At 43.2% G+C, this 18,377-nt stretch overlaps 1 protein-coding gene across 3 annotated transcripts in view; it reads left to right on the top strand.

Annotated features, from left to right (window-relative positions):
* GNAL (G protein subunit alpha L) overlaps positions 1-18,377 on the top strand; it is a 153,339-nt gene that overhangs the window by 102,759 nt on the left and 32,203 nt on the right. For all 3 annotated transcript variants that reach the window (XM_019814977.3, XM_006938772.5, XM_003995009.6), the window contains one exon: positions 5,021-5,118. In XM_019814977.3, coding sequence (XP_019670536.2) covers positions 5,021-5,118 — 98 coding nt within the window. The remainder of the gene's footprint in view (positions 1-5,020; positions 5,119-18,377) is intronic.

The following is an 18,377-nucleotide window of genomic DNA, read 5'->3' as shown; positions in this document are numbered from 1 at the left end:
AGCAGCCATTCCAGCAAAGGAGAAGGAAGCCAGCTGGCCTCAGAGCAGGCTTTGGAATCCAGGGTCAACCACTTCCTAGCCAAGAGAGCTTGAGCAAGTATCAAGTATCCGTAATCAACTCATTCTGTCCTCAGTAAATGGGAATGGAATCACCTACATGGCAGGGGTGTCTCTGATGAGAGCTTGTATATAAGACCCTTAGAATACTGCCTAGAACACACAAGGCACTCAGTAAATACTAGGTATGACCTCTTTTTTTTTAATCTTTATTTATTCTTGAGAGAGAGGAGGGGGCAGAGAGAGAGGGAGAGAGCATCCCAATGAGGCTCCGTGCTGACAGCGGAGAGCCCACCTCAGGGCTCAAACTCATGAACCATGAGATCATGACTTGAGCAGAAGTCAGAGGCTTAACCGACAGAGCCACCCAGGTGCCCCAGCAGGACCTCTTTTCATACGTGGTAACCTGCTGAGATTGCTGCCCAGGGTGGGTCATAGGACATGGATGAGGGGACTGCTAGTGATTTAATGTTTGGCTTTTCTTTTAACATAGTTTCTAAAAGCTGTTTCTCAATAGAATTTTAGACATACTGTATTGAATTAGATTTGAGGACGGACAGAGATTACGAATAACAGAACGATAGTGTCAGCAGGCATGATATCTACCAGATATATCTGAAAAAACAAATGACAAAAACCTATTCAGTCTTTCTGTTAGCCAAGGGATAAAATTGAGTGTGTGTATTTTAAATGAATCAGACCTCAACTTGAGCTGTAGAAAATCCCATGTAAATAAAGGGCTTCTGATCTTCCCACTGCCTATTCCTAAGGTCCGTTCGATTGTGGTGGTGGACATTATCCACTGTGTTCCCATAGAAAGATCCAGCAAACATTTGTTTGTGCTTCAGCTTGTTCCGGAAGGGATTTAGTGCTGCTTACAAAGTTGTAATACAAGGTAATGAAATATGTGAAAACGCAGGAGAAGGAAGTTAGGATCAGGAGAGTAAGTTACGCGGAACCGAAAGTGGAGTTAGAATCCAAAGCGTGAGGCTTGGAGACCTTGTATATAAGGCTCTTAGAATACTGCCTAGAACACACAAGGCACTCAGTAAATACTAGGTATGACCGCTTTTTTTTAATCTTTATTTATTCTTGAGAGAGAGGAGGGGGCAGAGAGAGGGGGAGAGAGCATCCCACGGAGGGTCCGTGCTGACAGCAGAGAACCCAACTCAGGGCTTGAACTCAAGAACCATGAGATCATGACTTGACACGCATGAAGACTGACCCCAGAACAGGACCGCAGCGCTTTCGTGCGGTCAACTCAGTGACATAAATGAAAACAGCCCAAGAGCCAGAGGGTCCCTGTGATTAAAAATTAATAATAAAATATAAAAAGCGGCTTTGAGAGATGCAGAAAAAGTATTCCCGGTACTAATATTGGAGAGAGATTTTCCGTAGTCGTCTTAGAAGGGATATTAGGTAATGAGCATGAAGAACATCTTTACACTCAACCCAGGGAGGGGTTCCATCCACGCCACATGTGAAAGCTCTCCTTCAAGACCTGTGTGTATGATTTTTACTTTCTTTTTTTTAATTTTTTTTTAATGTTTATTTATTTTTGAAAGAGAGAGACAGAGTACAAGCAGGGGTGGGGCAGAGAGAGAGCGGGACACAGAATCTGAAGCAGGCTCCAGGCTCTGAGCTGTCAGCACAGAGCCCGACACGGGGCTTGAACTCACAAACTGGGAGATCATGACCTGAGCCGCCGAAGTCGGATGCTCAACCGACTAAGCCACCCAGGCGCCCCTGGTTTTTAGTTTCTATAACACAACTCAAACCCCTTTGGATTTTTTTATTTTTTATTTTTAAATGTGAAGAGCATTGACACACAATGTGACATTAGTTTCAGCTGTACAACTCAGTGACTTGATACCTTTATAGGTTATGCTATGTCAAATCCCTTTAAATAAGAATGACATAAATGTGTATTTCAGTTGCTAAATATATGAAGATCACAAGGCAATTTTTGTTCAGTAATACAGAAGAAAATTAAGAAATGTCCATCATTTTCTTTTTTTAAGTTTATTTATTTATTTTTGAAGAGAGAAAGAGAGAAAATCCCAAGCAGGCTCCATGCTGTCAGCATAGACCCCCCCCACCCCCACCCCCGTGGGGGCTTGATCTCATGACAGTGAGATCATGACCTGAGCCAAAACCAAGAGTCGAACACTCAGCCAACTGAGCCACCCAGGTGCCCCAAGAATTTTCTTTTTATACTCTCAACTTCTACATATCCTCAGTTGTCAAAAGCAAATTATATTTCTCTGTGAATCATTCTTCTTTTTTCAGACACATACACACACACGCACAACACTGAAATTATTTTTATTTAATACTATTCATCTTAGTTGCTAATGGAGGCATACCAAAATTATTCCTCATATTTATTTCCCAGTTGGTTTAGCAAACACGTGAAAATTCTAGCCTGGCTCTGGACAACTGTTTAAATATAGCTGAAGAAGCTGAATTGGCTGGCTGAATAATGATGTTACAGAATCATTTCTTTATCTGTTGTGATATTTTTCATGGAGATAGTGGTACTGTGGCTATGACTTTTAAGAGCCCTTATCTGTTAGAAACAATGTTGAAATAAAATGATACGATGTAAGAGATGTGCTGCAAAATAGGAAATGTGGGGGGAAAGCCATGAGTTATTAAAAGAGAGAGCGAGAGAATTGGCCATGTGTTGATAAACGGGGAGGCTGAGGAATGAGAGGCCTGGCGAATTCTTCTCTCTCCTTTTGTAAGTTTGAAATTTTCCCTAATAAAAGGCAGAAGCAACAGCAGTAGCGGCTCTGGAATTTTCCATGAGGTTTTTAGAACCCCTTAAAAGTAAACATGGAGTGGGGTGCCTGGGTGGCTCAGTTAGTTAAGTGTCTGACTTCAGCTCCGGTCACGGTCTTGTGGTTGGTGAGTTCAAGCCCCGAGTCGGGCTCTGTGCTGACAGCCCGGAGCCTGGAGCCTGCTGTGTCTCCCTCTCTGTCTGCCCCTCCCCCTGCTCTCACTCTGTCTCTCAAAAATGGACAAACGTTAAAAAAAATAAAAGTAAACATGGAGAATCCAGGCTCTCTGTCGATCTCTAGCTCTGTTCTAGTCCGACATCTTTGGTCACCAATTAGGAAGCTGAAACAGAGAGACTGTTGTTTTTGTGTTCATCTGGTGTTGTCCAGATCATCTGCTTTAAAACCACAGTGCCCGCGATTCCTGTTCTGCTACTGCTATGAACACGGACCTCAGAAATCCTGTATCTTGGATCTTGATTCAAGCACTGCTTTGTAATTCTGTCTCAGAGGCTTCAGCTCAGACTGCTGACAGAAAAAATGATTCTGACACTTGATAAAGATAGTCAGGAACTTTATTCAAGAGACTGTTGCACTTGGGGTTTGCAGGAGGGGGAGAGAGATGGGGTTTAACTCCGAATATCACCATGACACGGGAGTTATCACTGTCTTCCGAGACCAGACCGTCTTGACAATATCAAGTAGAGTAGTTTTCATTTGGGGTGTGTGTGTGTGTATGTGTGTGTGTGTGTCTTCATATGGCTCTTAGAATGAAAAAAAAATTTTAAGGATACTGATAAAAACTCCGTCAGTGGAGTGACAAGAGCAGTGGTGGGAGACACCAGAAGGAACCACAAATCGAGGGAGATAAAAATTGAGAGGTTCAGCATCTCTCCTTCATATGGAGTACTCCTTCGTTGTCAGCTGTGGATAGTTTGGATTTGTTAATGACAACAGGCAGCCAGACAGATGACATGTGTTAAGATGTGGCAAACCTTTAAAGATTGTTCCTGATTCTAGGCAGTCAGAACTTCATGAAGCTTAAGCTCAGGGTCCCTCAGTCCTACTGCCCCTTCTAGGGTTTTGTACTGAATTGCGTACTCAAGATTTTCTTCTTTTTTCAAAGAGGCCCCCACAGTACTTGGATCCGCCCTTGTATGGAATTGTGAATCTCCAACAAAAGAACCAGCCCTTTATTTTTTTTTCTCCAAAAAATCAATGCTGATTGTTAGAGAACATGGCAGCCACAGTGAACATAAGGCATCAGAAGCCCCAGACCCTTTTGTGCAGATCAGAGATGGAATTGGGTGCTGCCTAGGGCTGCTGGGAAGGCTGATGACTGATGTGGGAAGGGATATAAATATGCTAATGAACGGGTTTGTGAAATTTTACATAACTTCTTTTATATTTAGCAGCTGATGTGTTGTCATTTGGTTCCATAGCACTGCTAATTTAATTTGGGTAATTTTGGAAATAAGAATTCATAAAGCCACCTCTTACTTCAAGAGAAGGAAAGTTCTTGGCCTCCTTTTCAGGGAGGGTGCTCCTTGCCGTAATGGATGAAGTTGAGCTTTGCGCTCACATGGGCTTGAGGGAACCAAAATCACAGTTCAACATTTAACTCACAGTTTTAAAAAATACCAAAAAGCGGTGAATTAGCATCCCCGAAGAGTGAAATTTTAAAGGTTTCCTTCTGGTGTACCTAATGCTTCTGGGCCGAATTTGACCCATCTGTTCAGTCATGCCCATTCCTAATCATGGCTCAGCAGCTAACACAAACTTATCATTGTAATAGGCATGATTTTTCATTGCTGAAGTGACATTACCACTAGACAGGTGACTGAGTACTAAAAACCTTAAAATTATTCTTAAAATCGCTGTCATATGTATAGTTGGTGAATGCCAGAAAATTACTTTTGATTTGTAATTTTCACTTGGGGGAACTTCCTGGAACAACAAGAATGTGTGACCTGTTGATGTGAGCGATGATCACAGAGGTGCGTGTTTTCGTCACGCTGATCGCAAGCCCTGTGTGGTGTATATGGCGTGTAACATCGACTCCCTCGAAGAAAACGGTTCATGCGCTACCTGCAAAAATTTTTTTGGCAGTTTCTTTTTACTTTTACCTTTTGAAAAGATGGTAACACGTGTGCTTTCTTCTTTGTAACTTTTTCCGATTTTAGGAATTCTTTGATCACGTGAAGAAGCTTTGGGACGATGAAGGCGTGAAGGCGTGCTTTGAGAGGTCCAACGAATACCAGCTGATAGACTGCGCACAATAGTAAGTCAGCTTCTGATCCAGGCCTGGCCTGTCTGAAGCTCCCCCTGCACCCACAGTTCGCTGCCCTCCCAGGGTCGATGATGTCGCTTCAGTGCCAGGAACAAAGCATTAACATCTTACTACAGAAATCAGCTTTTAAAGTGGCACACATTTGGTGGATGGAAAACTAAAAATCCAATAGGAATCAGAAGCAGGTGTATTCATTTTACTCTGATCAGTGTTTTTAGTTCTGTTCATTTTTTTTGCTTTCTATAAAATTACAGGTATTTCCATAAATTAGACTGCACTTAGATATTCACTGTTATATATTCATTTTGGAGCAGGGCCCCCAAATTGAATTTTAAAATAATATCAGGGCACCTAGGTGGCACAGTCCATTGAGCATGTGACTTTGGCTCAGGTCATGATGTCATGGTTCGTGAGTTCGAGCCCCACATCAGGCTCTCTGCTGTCAGTGCAGAGCCCGCTTCGGATCCTCTGCCCCCCTCTCTCTCTGCCCCTCCCCTGCTCACATTCTCTCTCTCAAAAATAAATAAAACATTTTTTAAAAATACTAATAAATAAAATAATATCGACATCTGCAGTTGTGCCCAAGCTCTCACTTAAAGTACTAAGTGATCATCTTATACAGTCAGAAGTAGACTAGAACCTTAAAAGTAGGTGGTAATTAATATAGTAAGTAAAGACTTGATGAAAAAAATGTAAGAAGAGAAACAAGAAATAAGGAAAGGGGGGGCGCCTGGGTGGCTCAGTTGGGTAAGCATCCGACTTCGGCTCAGGTCATGATCTCACAGTTTGCGAGTTCAAGCCCCGCATCGGACTCTGTGCTGATAGCTTGGAGCCTGGAGCCTGCTTTGGATTCTGTGTCTCCCTCTCTCTGCTCCTCCCCCACTCATGCTTGCGCGCGCGCTCTCTCTCTCTTCTCTCTCCCTCTCTCAGAAATAAAGAAACTAAAAAGAAAGAAAGAAAGAAAGAAAGAAAGAAAGAAAGAAAGAAAGAAAGAAGGAAAATACTGGTGCCTAGGCTGGCTCACTGTTTTTCCCTGAAATGCTCGTTTTCCCATTTCATTTTGCTATTTTGGCCTCATTCTATATCTGTTAGTCAATAACGGGCCTGAGAAGAATGTTAATCAAGAAGCTCTAGATATGTTTGCTATTTTGATAAAAACTGTATTTAAAGTTGTTTTATATAACTCTTGGGGTGGCAAGAAATGAGTGCTTTTACATTTTAAGTCTGTAAACTCTAAAACTTCATACGTGTGGAAGAGATTTCATGAGCATACAATCTGGGAATTCACAATATTTGTTACCCACAATGGAGCTACGCCCTGAATACTGATTTCAAGGAGAGGGTAGTTGTGTGGCCCCCCATAGGAGTTCAGGCAGCATCATCTTGTGACGGACACTGAGAGAAGCCAATAAAAAGGGCCCAAGGAGAGGTGCTGGGTGTGTCCCAGGCAGGGACGGGAAGCCAGTCTGAAGGCAGATGGGTAATGGAAGAGTAGCCGTAAACAGATGAGAGAGGTCAGTGGAGCCAAGTGCCAAGGTCATGCCAAGGAACTTGGATTTGCCTCCAAATGCAGTGAGTGAAAGTCGACTCAGTAAGTGACGTTGTCAGGGTCACTCTGACTGCTGTGTGGAGAATTAAAAGAAGGAAACAAGGACCCGAATGGGATGCCTCGGGCCGTGGAGGTGAGCCCTGGGGCACAAACGGGCAGATCTAGATGGTGGGTCAAAATGCAGGAGGCGGAGGAAGGTGGGGATCAAGGATGACAACAGGATAGGTCATGGTGCCATTTATTGAGATGGAGGAACCTGGGACGTATTATGGGAGGACAGGGGACAGTATCGAGCGCCGGTTTGAAGAAATTAAGTTAGCGATCCCAAAGGCAATACCCGAGGGGAAAGATGAAGCAGGATCCTGGAGCTCACAATTGAGACTGGCAGGGTATATAGAGGAAAGGGTTCTGGACATGGAAATTCAATCCTCAGAGGTTGGTTTCAGGAAGAGGAGGAGCCTAAAACCACATCTGAGAAGTAGATGAAGAGGGAGTCCTTTAGAGGACGGAAGAGGATCTTGGGGTTGAGATGGGGGAGGATTGATGGCGTTACAATTTACTTAACTTCCTTCTTACGATGACCAAGAACTGGCTCACCCCCCACCACAGTCCACAAGCAGGCGGTCCTCAAGCATTTGGTGAGCAGCAGGTACATCTAGGGAGCGGTCTCGGCATGGCACACACCTGTTGCATACACCCTGAGGTGAGCATTAATGACCCTCCACTGTATATACTAAAGAAACCCTTCACTGATTGAAATTTTTCATGAACTAGAAAAGTATTTAAAATTCCTCTTCTTCAAGTCCTGCCTTAAATCAACATTCCCTTTTCAAATTGGCGTGCCCCTTAGTTTACATTGGTGAATACATCACTGTGGTTTTTCTCAAGTCGTGTGGTACGTTTAGACTGGTTTAGATTTGGGTGTGGAGTGGGGCAAGCTTCCCAGGGGAGCTCGGACTCACCCTGGGAGGGTCTCAGGAGGCACTCCACTTCCCAAAGGGCCTCTATCTTTCCTTCCAGCTCTCACTCGCTCTTTCTCGAACATATCATCTCAGAGTCATGTAAAGGCCATGGCAGTGTTAGACAGATGGAAAGACTATCTGAAGTCAATGCTAGCAATGGGAATTTCAAGCACAGCTCAAAATAATTTTAAAATTCACATACGTTGGCATTTAAAGTTGATGTGAATATGTGCTTTATCATCGTTTTCCCGTATTTCTTGAGCAGGGACATCATGAGCAAACACCACAGTGCTACTCAGTGTCAAGTTAGGAATTTCTTTCTTTTTTTTTTTTTTTCAACGTTCATTTATTTTTGGGACAGAGAGAGACAGAGCATGAACGGGGGAGGGGCAGAGAGAGAGGGAGACACAGAATCGGAAACAGGCTCCAGGCTCTGAGCCATCAGCCCAGAGCCCGACGCGGGGCTCGAACTCACGGACCACGAGATCGTGACCTGGCTGAAGTCGGACGCTTAACCGACTGCGCCACCCAGGCGCCCCAGGAATTTCTTTCTTAAAAAAAAAAGAGAAACTGGGGCGCCCGGGTGGCTCAGTTGGTGAAGTGTCCAACTTCAGCTCAGGTCATGATCTTGCGGTCCATGAGCTCGAGCCCTGCATGGGGCTCTGTGCTGACAGCTCAGAGCCTGGAGCCTGCTTCAGATTCTGTGTCTCCCTCTCTCTCTCTCTCTCTCTGCCCATCCCCCCTCTCGCGCTCTGTCTCTCTCTCTCTTTCTCAAAAATAAACATTTAATTTTTTTTAAAGAGAAACAGACAACTTAGTCTTCTACTACAGGAATAAAAATCATGACTTAATTTAAGGTAGAATATGCAAATATAATTTTTTTAGAAGGAAGAAGTAGAGCCTTGACAAGAAGCAGGATTCAGATCTCAGCTCTGCCACCGACCATTGTGTGAGACTCTGGGCAAACTCATGGGAACAGACATGGGTCCCATTCTCATTCAGTTCCCATAGGATTAAATAGGTATATACCAAAGTCCTCTAAATGGTGCTTGGCACATGGGTGAGCCCCACGCAAGCTCCTGATGTTATGTCACCAGCATGGAAGCTGAAGTCCAGAGAGGTAAACTAAGGCACTTAAGATCACAGTTTCCCAGAAACAGGTGGTACACAGCCACGACCTTCAGTCCCGTCCTTTGATTACCGAGAGCCATGGCACAAAGTGCTTGTGCGTGAGGTCAAGACTCCAGGCTCGTCAGTAATGAGGCACCAGTGCTTCATTATGCTTTCTTGACTCGGGGCCTGGCAGAATCACAGGAAGCGATGCCCCCTCTAGACCCCACTAATCCTAACTTCTCCAACATTGCTTCCTTTATCTATTTTAATGCATGTGGGAATCCAGACGGATCAATACCCGTTATCTCTTAATAGCTGTTGCTTTTCGTCTAAACTCAGGTTTTGAGGTGGGGGTGAGGGATTTAAAATACAAGGAATATTTCAATAACATTGGTTAGATTCAACATACGGCTACCAAATTTCATGCTGCCAAATTGGATTTTAAGGAACAGAAGCTGGGGCGCCTGGGTGGCTCAGTTGGTTGAGCGTCCAACTTTGGCCCAGGTCATGATCTCACAGTCATGATCTCACAGTCTGTGAGTTTGAGCCCCGCATCGGGCTCTGTGCTGATGGCTCAGAACCTGGAGCCTGCTTCCGATTCTGTCTCTCTCTCTCTCTCTGCCCCTTCCCTGCTCATGCTCTGTCTCTCTCTGTCTCAAAAATAAATAAAAACATTAAGAAAAAAAATTTTTTTTTTAAAAAAAGGAACAGAAGCTGCCTTTATCAGCCATGCCCATCCCTCCAATAAAAAAAAAAGACATTTCAGCATCAAAACAATGAAGGGACATGATCTCAGGAAATCCCTGGGACGATGATCCTCAGGTCATCTTGTCCAACCCACCCGACTTTTAATTCCTCAAGGAATGTGTCTTATTCGTCCTTAAATGCCCAGCCCTTAGGTGAATATTGTTTCATGAAGTCGCTGCTCAGTAGGGGCTATTTGAAATAAGTGAATTAGCAAAACAGGAGCCTGGTGTTGACTATGGTACTGATAGGAAAAGCTGGCCTGTCCCTTTAAACATACGCACCCTACCCCGGATTCAGGCTCCGTGGCCTCCTTCTTCCCCCTTGCAGATCCCCAGTGTTCTGACGCATTTTCTTTTTCCCTCTCATTAAAATTGCTCAGAGAAAATATAGAACTTATATCTTGGTGGAAATTGAAGTCACTGTGTTACCTGGCTCAGCAGAATTGTATTTTGAACGTTCATGCTTGTTATGAAGGGAATAATTCTCAGCCCGGTTAAAGTAACCTCTTCCGTGGCAAAAACCCTGGGAATATTTTGGGGGAAGAGGTGCTTCTCAGTGATGCTGAAATTCTGTTAAGGCCGAGCTGCCGGTGAGGAATCTGGGAAGAGTCTGGCGGTTCCTTAAAAGCTTAAACACAGAGGTAGCCGGCAGTTCCACTCCTGGGTATTTACTCAGAATTCAAAACATACGTCCTCACAAAAACTCACACACGGATATTCATGGCAGCATTACTCACAATAGCTAAAAAGTGCAAACAACCCAATTGTCCCTCAAGTGATGCACAAAACCTGATGCATCACACAACAAAATATCATGTGGAATAAATAGGAATGAAACGTTGATTCATGAGACAGCACAAATGAACCTTGAAGACATTCTATTAAGTGAAAGAAGTCAGACACAAAAGGGCACATATGATATGATTCGGTTTACGTGAAACATCCAGAATAGGCAAATCCACAGAAACAGAAAGTAGGTTAGTGATTGCCAGGGGCCTGGGGAAGGGGAAATTGAGAGGGACTGCTACTGGGTATAGAATTTATTTGGGGGACAATGGGAATATCCTGGAATAGTATTGATAGTTGCACAACCTTGTGACTGTGCTAAAAACCACTGAATTGTATAATCAAAATGGTGAATTTTATGTTATATGAAATATATGTTATGTGGGTTATATTGAATCTAAAAAAAAAGAAAGATTGTGGAGGTGGGAGGGATTCAGGGCAAGAAAGGCAAAGGGAACACTCATCAAGCTTGGCCAGGGAACAGTCTCCTCGATGAGCCAGGGGTCCTCTTGTCAACATCAGATGAAAGTCTACACATGTGCTTACAAGGCCTGCTTTTTAGAAGGCCTCTGTCAATCACAAATGCATGCCACACTCCAGTTCTGCAAACACATATGAGCAAATGGGAGCCCCCAAATTATAAAGTGCCTATGGTATAAAAACAAAAAAAAAGCTATGATGATCTATATTATGCTATTTGGCATGCAAAGAGTAGAAACTTGCTCAGGTTTCTTCAAAAAGAGGGGAATTTGTTCTGAGTTTCTCTTGGAAACCACTGTTGAGTCAAAGATGCTGTGGGGACCAGCTCTTCTGTTCCTGCTGTGTGGACATTTCAGCTTGGCTTTGCTCCTAATGGCAGGTCCACTCTGCAACTGCAGGCCAGGTCCCAGAGGAAGCAGAGAGATCAGCTTTGCTAAAAGGGAGACAGCCTGCGTCTGGCCATGATCCCAGCCTGCTCACATGTTGGCCCCACCTGCTGTCTGTCCCTGGGCGGTCAGTGGCCACACCCACATCCCTGAGCAGAGGCTGCGGTAAGGCAGGGCAACCAGGCTGTACTGTCTAACGCCAGGACAGACCAATTTGACTAGAGGATTGTGGGAACAGTCATCATAACCGAGCACTAAGTATTGTACTTTGGGTAAAAATGAATGTCTTTGAAGCACCAAGCAAGCCGTACAAATAACTAGAGATTATATTTTATACAGAATTGCCCAGTTCCCACTGTGAAAATTAAAAGACAATCTCTCCTGCATTATCCCCCAAAATGCATTTCCTCTAAGTCCTAATAATAAGTGATTATGTAGCCATGGAAACAGCTATTTTGGGAGAAAGCAAATCAGAGAAAATTGGATCTTTAGAACAGGTTTATAAAATCAGACTTCGCTTAATGTAGCTTGAAACTCTGTTGCTCAGTGCAGGTCCCAGTGCTTTGTACTGATTGTTTACATGATAAGCACCTCTGGGAGTGCATCCATTTGAATAATGGGTTTTAGAATACTCTCGGAGAGAATATTCCAGAAAAAAAGGAAAGAATTGCAAGAAAGGTACGGTGATTTTCTGCTATGCCCCTGTCTGCCTCTGGCCATCTCTCAGGAGTCTTGGGGACCACACTGACCGCATTGACCACATTTACTCTCTAGGACTGATTTTGTTCTCATGGCTCCCAAGTCCCCAGATTTAAGCTTTCAGGACAATCAGGAAATTATTAGCAAACATAAAGTCTCAGCTGCAAAGCTGTTTTTTTGAGGTCATCTTCAAGTCAACGAAACTGTAATTTAAAATGTCCATGTTACTACACCCTGTTGAATCCATTGAATATATAATCAACCAACTGGGTGCACCTACACATTGTCCTTAACAGTCACGTTGATCTTTATTTCTAGCCAAATGTATTGTCAGATTCATTTTCTTGATCTGCGGAATTGGACGCGTTCCTTTTATGGGCAGTACAGTCCATTTCTTGTGGGTATGAAGCATGGCATCAGTGGCAGGACAAAGTAGATGGACCAAATACCCCAGAGTCAGTCGGTCAGCCCCTGGTTGTCTCCATTTTCTTCCGTGCCCGTTTGGAAACCCTGCCCTGAGAAGGAATTTTTAAGAGGGCTTGCTTAACACCAGGGCTTCTGTGTGAGTAGGAAGCCTGCACTTCTTCTCCTGTGTCTCCTTCTCACACTCACCTGATACACACGCACGACACTGCTCACAGCAGATGTGTGGGGTGTTTTCCCACACCAAGTGATTCCCCACGACACCAGCTGGGTGTCCTACAATTTAACTCAGTGCAGATGCTGTCTACCCCGAGACCGCGTCAGATCCCACAGGTTGCGGGCTCAGTCCCACGAGGCTGCCCCCGACTTCAGACGCCAGTCTCAAGCGATAGGTCTCCAGGTTATCTATAGCTTCTGCTCTACTACTGAGGACTCACAGAACTCAAGGTCACTTACTTACATTTACTGGTTAATTAAAGGAAGTGATAAAGGATATACATGGACAGCCACACGAGGAGATGCGCAGGGCGAGGTCTGGGAGGTTCTCGAGCACAGGAGCTTCTGTCGCCATAGAGTTGGGATGTGTCACCCTCCCGGTACATGCATGTGTTCACCAACCTCTCCAGACCTTGTACTTTGGGATTTTTATGGAGGCTTCACCATGTAGGCATGAACTGTCCTTAACTCCAGCCCTTCTTCCCTTCCTGGAGGATGGGGTAGGCAGGAGCTGAAGCCAAGCTTCTAGTCATGGCTTGGTCCTTCTGGTGACCAGCCCCATCAGGGAGCCCACCCAGAGTCGCCTCATTGAAACAAAAGACACTCCTATCACACGGGAAGGTACAAGGGATTTAGGAGCGCAGTGTTAAGAACGGGGGCCCATGACCAAATATTAGAATGGAAAATGCTCCCAGTGCTCTTATCACTTAGGAATTTACAAGAGTTTCAAAAGCTCTGTGCCAGGTATCAGGATCAGAGATCCTGACTATCTCACATGTGTAAACAAATGTTTCAAATCTTTCAGGAAAACTACTCCCGTGAGTGGAGGATCCTAGTGGGTTCCCCTGCATCATCTCATTGAATCTTCAGGCTTCTTATAAAGAGAGGATGCTGAGATGGGGCTCCAAGTCCTGTCCCTTCCGGCACATCACAGTAGTTTCTGGTGTTTCCCATTCAGTAGATATTGTTAGATTCATTTTGAAGCTGTGAAGATCAAGCCTTTGAACTATATATGATAAAAAAAAAAAGTGTTATAATAATGTTTTTCCTGCTTTAGCTGTATGTCCCCAATTATTTCTAGAAATAGGACTTTTGTCAAACAGTGTCCTGCGAGGGGTGCCAGTAGTGAAGAGGGGGTCAGCAGCAATGAGGAGCCTCGCAACACCCTTAACCTCTCTCCCGTGCTCCTTTGCGGTGGCTCAGTGAGTGCCAAGAAACACTCCCGGGGCCCACTTTAAAGACTAAGGCCAGGGGCGCCTGGGTGGCTCAGTCGGTTAAGCGTCTGACTTCAGCTTAGGTCACGATCTCACGGTCCGTGAGTTCGAGCCCCGCGTCAGGCTCTGGGCTGATGGCTCAGAGCCTGGAGCCTGCTTCCAATTCTGTGTCTCCCTCTCTCTCTGCCCCTCCCCCGTTCATGCTCTGTCTCTCTCTGTCTCAAAAATAAATAAACATTAAAAAAATTTTTTTTTTTTAAATAAAGACTAAGGCCAGCTTCCAAAGCGGTAACAGCAGGACCAAAGGCAACTTGCATCAAATACCAACTCCAAGTGGCATTTTATTAGAATAACTGTATCAAACCAAAGTGGTATTTTTTTTTATTTATTTTTTATTTTTTTTTTAACGTTTATTTATTTTTGAGACAGAGACAGAGCATGAACAGGGGAGGAGCAGAGAGAGAGGGAGACACAGAATCCGAAACAGGCTCCAGGCTCCGAGCTGTCAGCACAGAGCCTGACGCGGGGCTCGAACTCACGGACCGTGAGATCATGACCTGAGCCGAAGTCGGACGCTTAACAGACCGAGCCACCCAGGCGCCCCACCAAAGTGGTATTTTATTAGAGTGAAAGTTATTTTAGATGTTCGCCTTGATAACACTTACTTATCATAAGATCTATGTGGCCATTTTGATAAAAACGAAATTGAAACTCAGTGCACATAGATGACCGTTGAATCTTTCACGAGGGCTCAGCATCCAGTTTCTTCCTGCTGGGGACAGGGTGTTTGGAAACGCTCTGGTTTATGCAGATGAGTAATAACAAATAGTAGCAAAAATAAGGGTAGTTTTTTTTTTTTTTTTTTGCTCTGTACTCACAAGAAACATTTTAAGTTAAATTATGCTGCATGGGAAAAGGAGAAGAGCAAGAAATTCTCTTCCAAATTGAATTCCTAATAGCCCACTCACACTTCTAAAAAGTGTCTGACAGACACTTAAGTTCTTAGATCTTTACATTTTTTAATGCACAGATACAGTCTTTAAGACAGAAATCTATTCTGTGCCACATTTTCACCTGTGACAGTTCCCGTGTGATGAGGGCCCGGACTCCCCTGTGGGCTGGACCTCTCTGCAGCAGGGAGCTGCCTCGTCTGTGCCTCACGGGGACCTACCTTCATGGTTACACTGCTGGACAGGTGCTGTGCCGTCTACACAACGGCCAGTGCACTGCCACAGCCCCTCTCCCAGCACAGCAGCACATCTGCAAGAAGTTGAAAATGTGTGCAGAATAGCTTGGTGAGGGATGGGGTCACACAGGTGTTCACATGTATCAAAACTCAGCAAATGTGCACTCAAGATTTGTGTTTCTTTCAACCTAAATTTTACATCAACAGAAAAAAAATTGTGAATAAATGCTGATCTGTAGACAAAAATCTGCATGCTGAAGTATTTAGGAGGAAGCGAACTGATGTCTGCAATTGCTTTGAAATGTATCAAAAATAAGAGATAGAGGATTTTTTAAGTATGGTAAAATGGTAATCGCAAAATCTAGATGGTGGGTACTCAAGCATCCACTATGAAATTATTTCAGGTTGTATGTTTGAAACGTTTCACAGTGAAATGTAGGGGGAGGAAAATACATGTGTACAGATGTGATCAGAAAACATAGAAAAAAATAAATTACATAGCAACACAGGTTAACACATCAGTGATACTGCATAAGTATAACATGCCACATAAGACATTTGCCTGTAAGAGGTTTTTATTGCAATTCTCTTAAGTATTTGATGAATTCTTTGAAATATTTCCAAGGAACCCAAGGACCTCAGATTGAAAACCACCAAATACAAGAATTAACAAAGCGTACAGCTTCAGAAAGACTTAGAGGTATGTCTTGTATTTCTAACCTTCAAAAGGTAGCTACAAAACAGCACATAGTTATAGAAATTTACCACGTGGAGCACTATTCTGTGCACGTTTCATAAGTTAACAAATTAATCCTCGTACTTATCCAAAGAGGAGGAAACAAAATCACCTAAGTTTACACAGGACTCTATCATGCCAGATTATTACTTGATTTATCCAGTATTTCAAATCTTAAACCTAAAGATGTAATGGGGTGCCTGGGTGGTTCAGTTGATTAAGCGTCTGACTTCGGCTCAGGTCATGATCTCGGCGTCTGTGAGTTCGAGCCCCTCGTTGGGGGCTCTGTGCTGACAGCTTGGAGCCTGGAGCCTGCTCCAGATTCTGTGTCTCCTTGTCTCTCTGCCCCTCCACGACTCACACTCTGACTCTCAAAAGTAAATAAACATTAAAAAAAAAAAAAAACCCAAACCTAAAGATCTGAGAGATTATTTCTTAAAAGTTCAAGTTCACACGTGTGTGCCAGACGTGGCCAGATGGTAAATTGTAAAAGTGATGAGGCCTGGCTCTAAGCTTATAAATAAGTGGATTTTCACAAGGGCACCCATTTTCTCAGATTCTGAAGCCACTCTCATTTACCTTCCATTTCCATCCAATTCCTATCATGAGTATGGTTTGCAAATGAAAGCCAGGATAGTTTTTTTATAGAGGTCCTGGGGGTTCAAGAAAGGGAAAGACAACTCACCGAAGGGGGTACATATTTGTAAATCATGTATCTTATAAGGGACTTGGATCCAGAACATAGAAATAACTCCTACAGTTCAATAATAAATATAGAAATAACTTTAACATTAACACTTTTATCAATTTTAGAAAGAGCAAAGGAGCAGAATAGACATTTCCCCAATAAGATATGTAAATGGCCAATAAACTCATGAGAAGACGCTTGGTAGCATTAGCCATTGAGAAATGCAAAGTAAAACCACCTCACAGCCACTGGGATGGCTATAATAGAAAAGCCAAATAAAAAACAAACGTTGGCAAGCATGTGGAGAAATTGGAACGCTCGCATATTGCTGGTAGGAATATAAAATGGTAGGACTGCTTCCAAAAGCAGTCTGGCAGTTCCACAAAAAGTGAATCAGAGTTACCATATGACCCATCAGTTCCCCTCCCAGATATATATTCAAGAGAACTGAAAACACATCCATACTAAAACTTCAAGACAAATACTCATAACAGCATTATTCGTAAGAGCCAGAAAGTGGAAACAGCCCAAATACCCATCAATTGATGAATGGGTAAACATTATGAATGGGTCTATCCATACAATGGATGATTAGCTAGCTATAAAAAGGAATGAAGCACTGATCCAAGCTGCAACCTCGGGGAACCTTGAAAACACAATGCTAAGTGAAGGAAGGCAGACACAAAAGGCCACATGCTGTATGATTCCATTTATAGGAAATGCCCAGAATAGACCTCTAGAGACAGAAAGTAGATTAGGGTTGCATAGCGTTGAGGGAGGGTGAGGGGACCGATGAGGAGTGACTGCCTAATGGGTACAAGGTTTCCCTTTGGAGTGATGAAAATGTCCTAAAAATAATCATGGAGATGGTTACACAACTCTGAATATGTGAAACACATTGAATTGTGCATTTCAAATGCACTTTATATTCAGATCCTTTGTTGCAACTAGCTTGTTAGATCTTAACTTGGACTCCTGAGTAAAATTCATTTGGAGACTGCTGATAATTTGAATTTCCTAATTTCAGGGCCTTTCTATTTAATTCCAAGGCAAGGGGGAGAGACTCCATCAAAAGTAGTGAACAGTTGCTCTATAGAACTTCATATTCCTTTCCCTATACAGTGAATTCCGGCATATCTGTGTGTTTGAATTGAGTGTGGTCACAGTAATTATGCTGTGGATAGTTTTCAGTATAAGACTCCTAACATTTCACATTTTGCATATTCTTATTTTTAAAATCCGTGTAAGAGAGGAAAGAGAGGAAAAAATGAAAAAGCAAAGCTACGGATTCAAAATATGATTCTCATGCTGAAAATATGTCTTAACTTCTCTAAAAAATAATCATCATGGAAATTGGCAGGTAATTTTACAAAAAGTTACTTCTGTGACATTTTGAGTTATTCCTCTCCATGCAGGGCCTGATACAGTAACGTCTCATTAAATGTTTGTTGAATGAGTAATAAACCTAACCACGTTTTAATTTTTTTATTTTTTATTTTTTATTTTTTTAATATATGAAATTTATTGTCAAATTGGTTTCCATACAACACCCAGTGCTCATCCCTAAAGATGCCCTCTTCAATGCCCATCTCCCACCCCCCATCAACCCTCAGTTTGTTCTCAGTTTTTAAGAGTCTCTTATGCTTTGGCTCTCTCTCCCACTCTAACCTCTTTATAACCACGTTTTTAAAGTCTTCCTTGTGGATGGTTCGTGTGCCAGTTCGACTGCTCACATGGAATTATTGCATACATGCCACTGTGCCTGGAGCCATCCCTGCCTCATAGCAGGTGTTCAGAAAATAGTTGTTAAACGAATGGACTTTTATAACTTTCCTTTCTCTGTGTTCTGTACCATTCATAGCCTGCCATTCTCAGGTATACAGAATTGATTTTCCTGTAAAGCTCAGGTAAAGGCACGCTATCTGTTCATGACAGCATTATTCAACATAACCAGAAAGTGGAAACAACACAAATGTCTGTCATGTGAATGGAGAAACAAAATGTGGTCTGTACATACGATGAACTATTACTCAGCCCTTAAAAGCATGAAATATTCATAGCTACTA

Source organism: Felis catus, chromosome D3, assembly GCF_018350175.1.
Source record: "Felis catus isolate Fca126 chromosome D3, F.catus_Fca126_mat1.0, whole genome shotgun sequence".
Taxonomy (NCBI): Eukaryota; Metazoa; Chordata; class Mammalia; order Carnivora; family Felidae; genus Felis; species Felis catus.
This window is presented reverse-complemented; position numbering and strand designations above follow the sequence as displayed.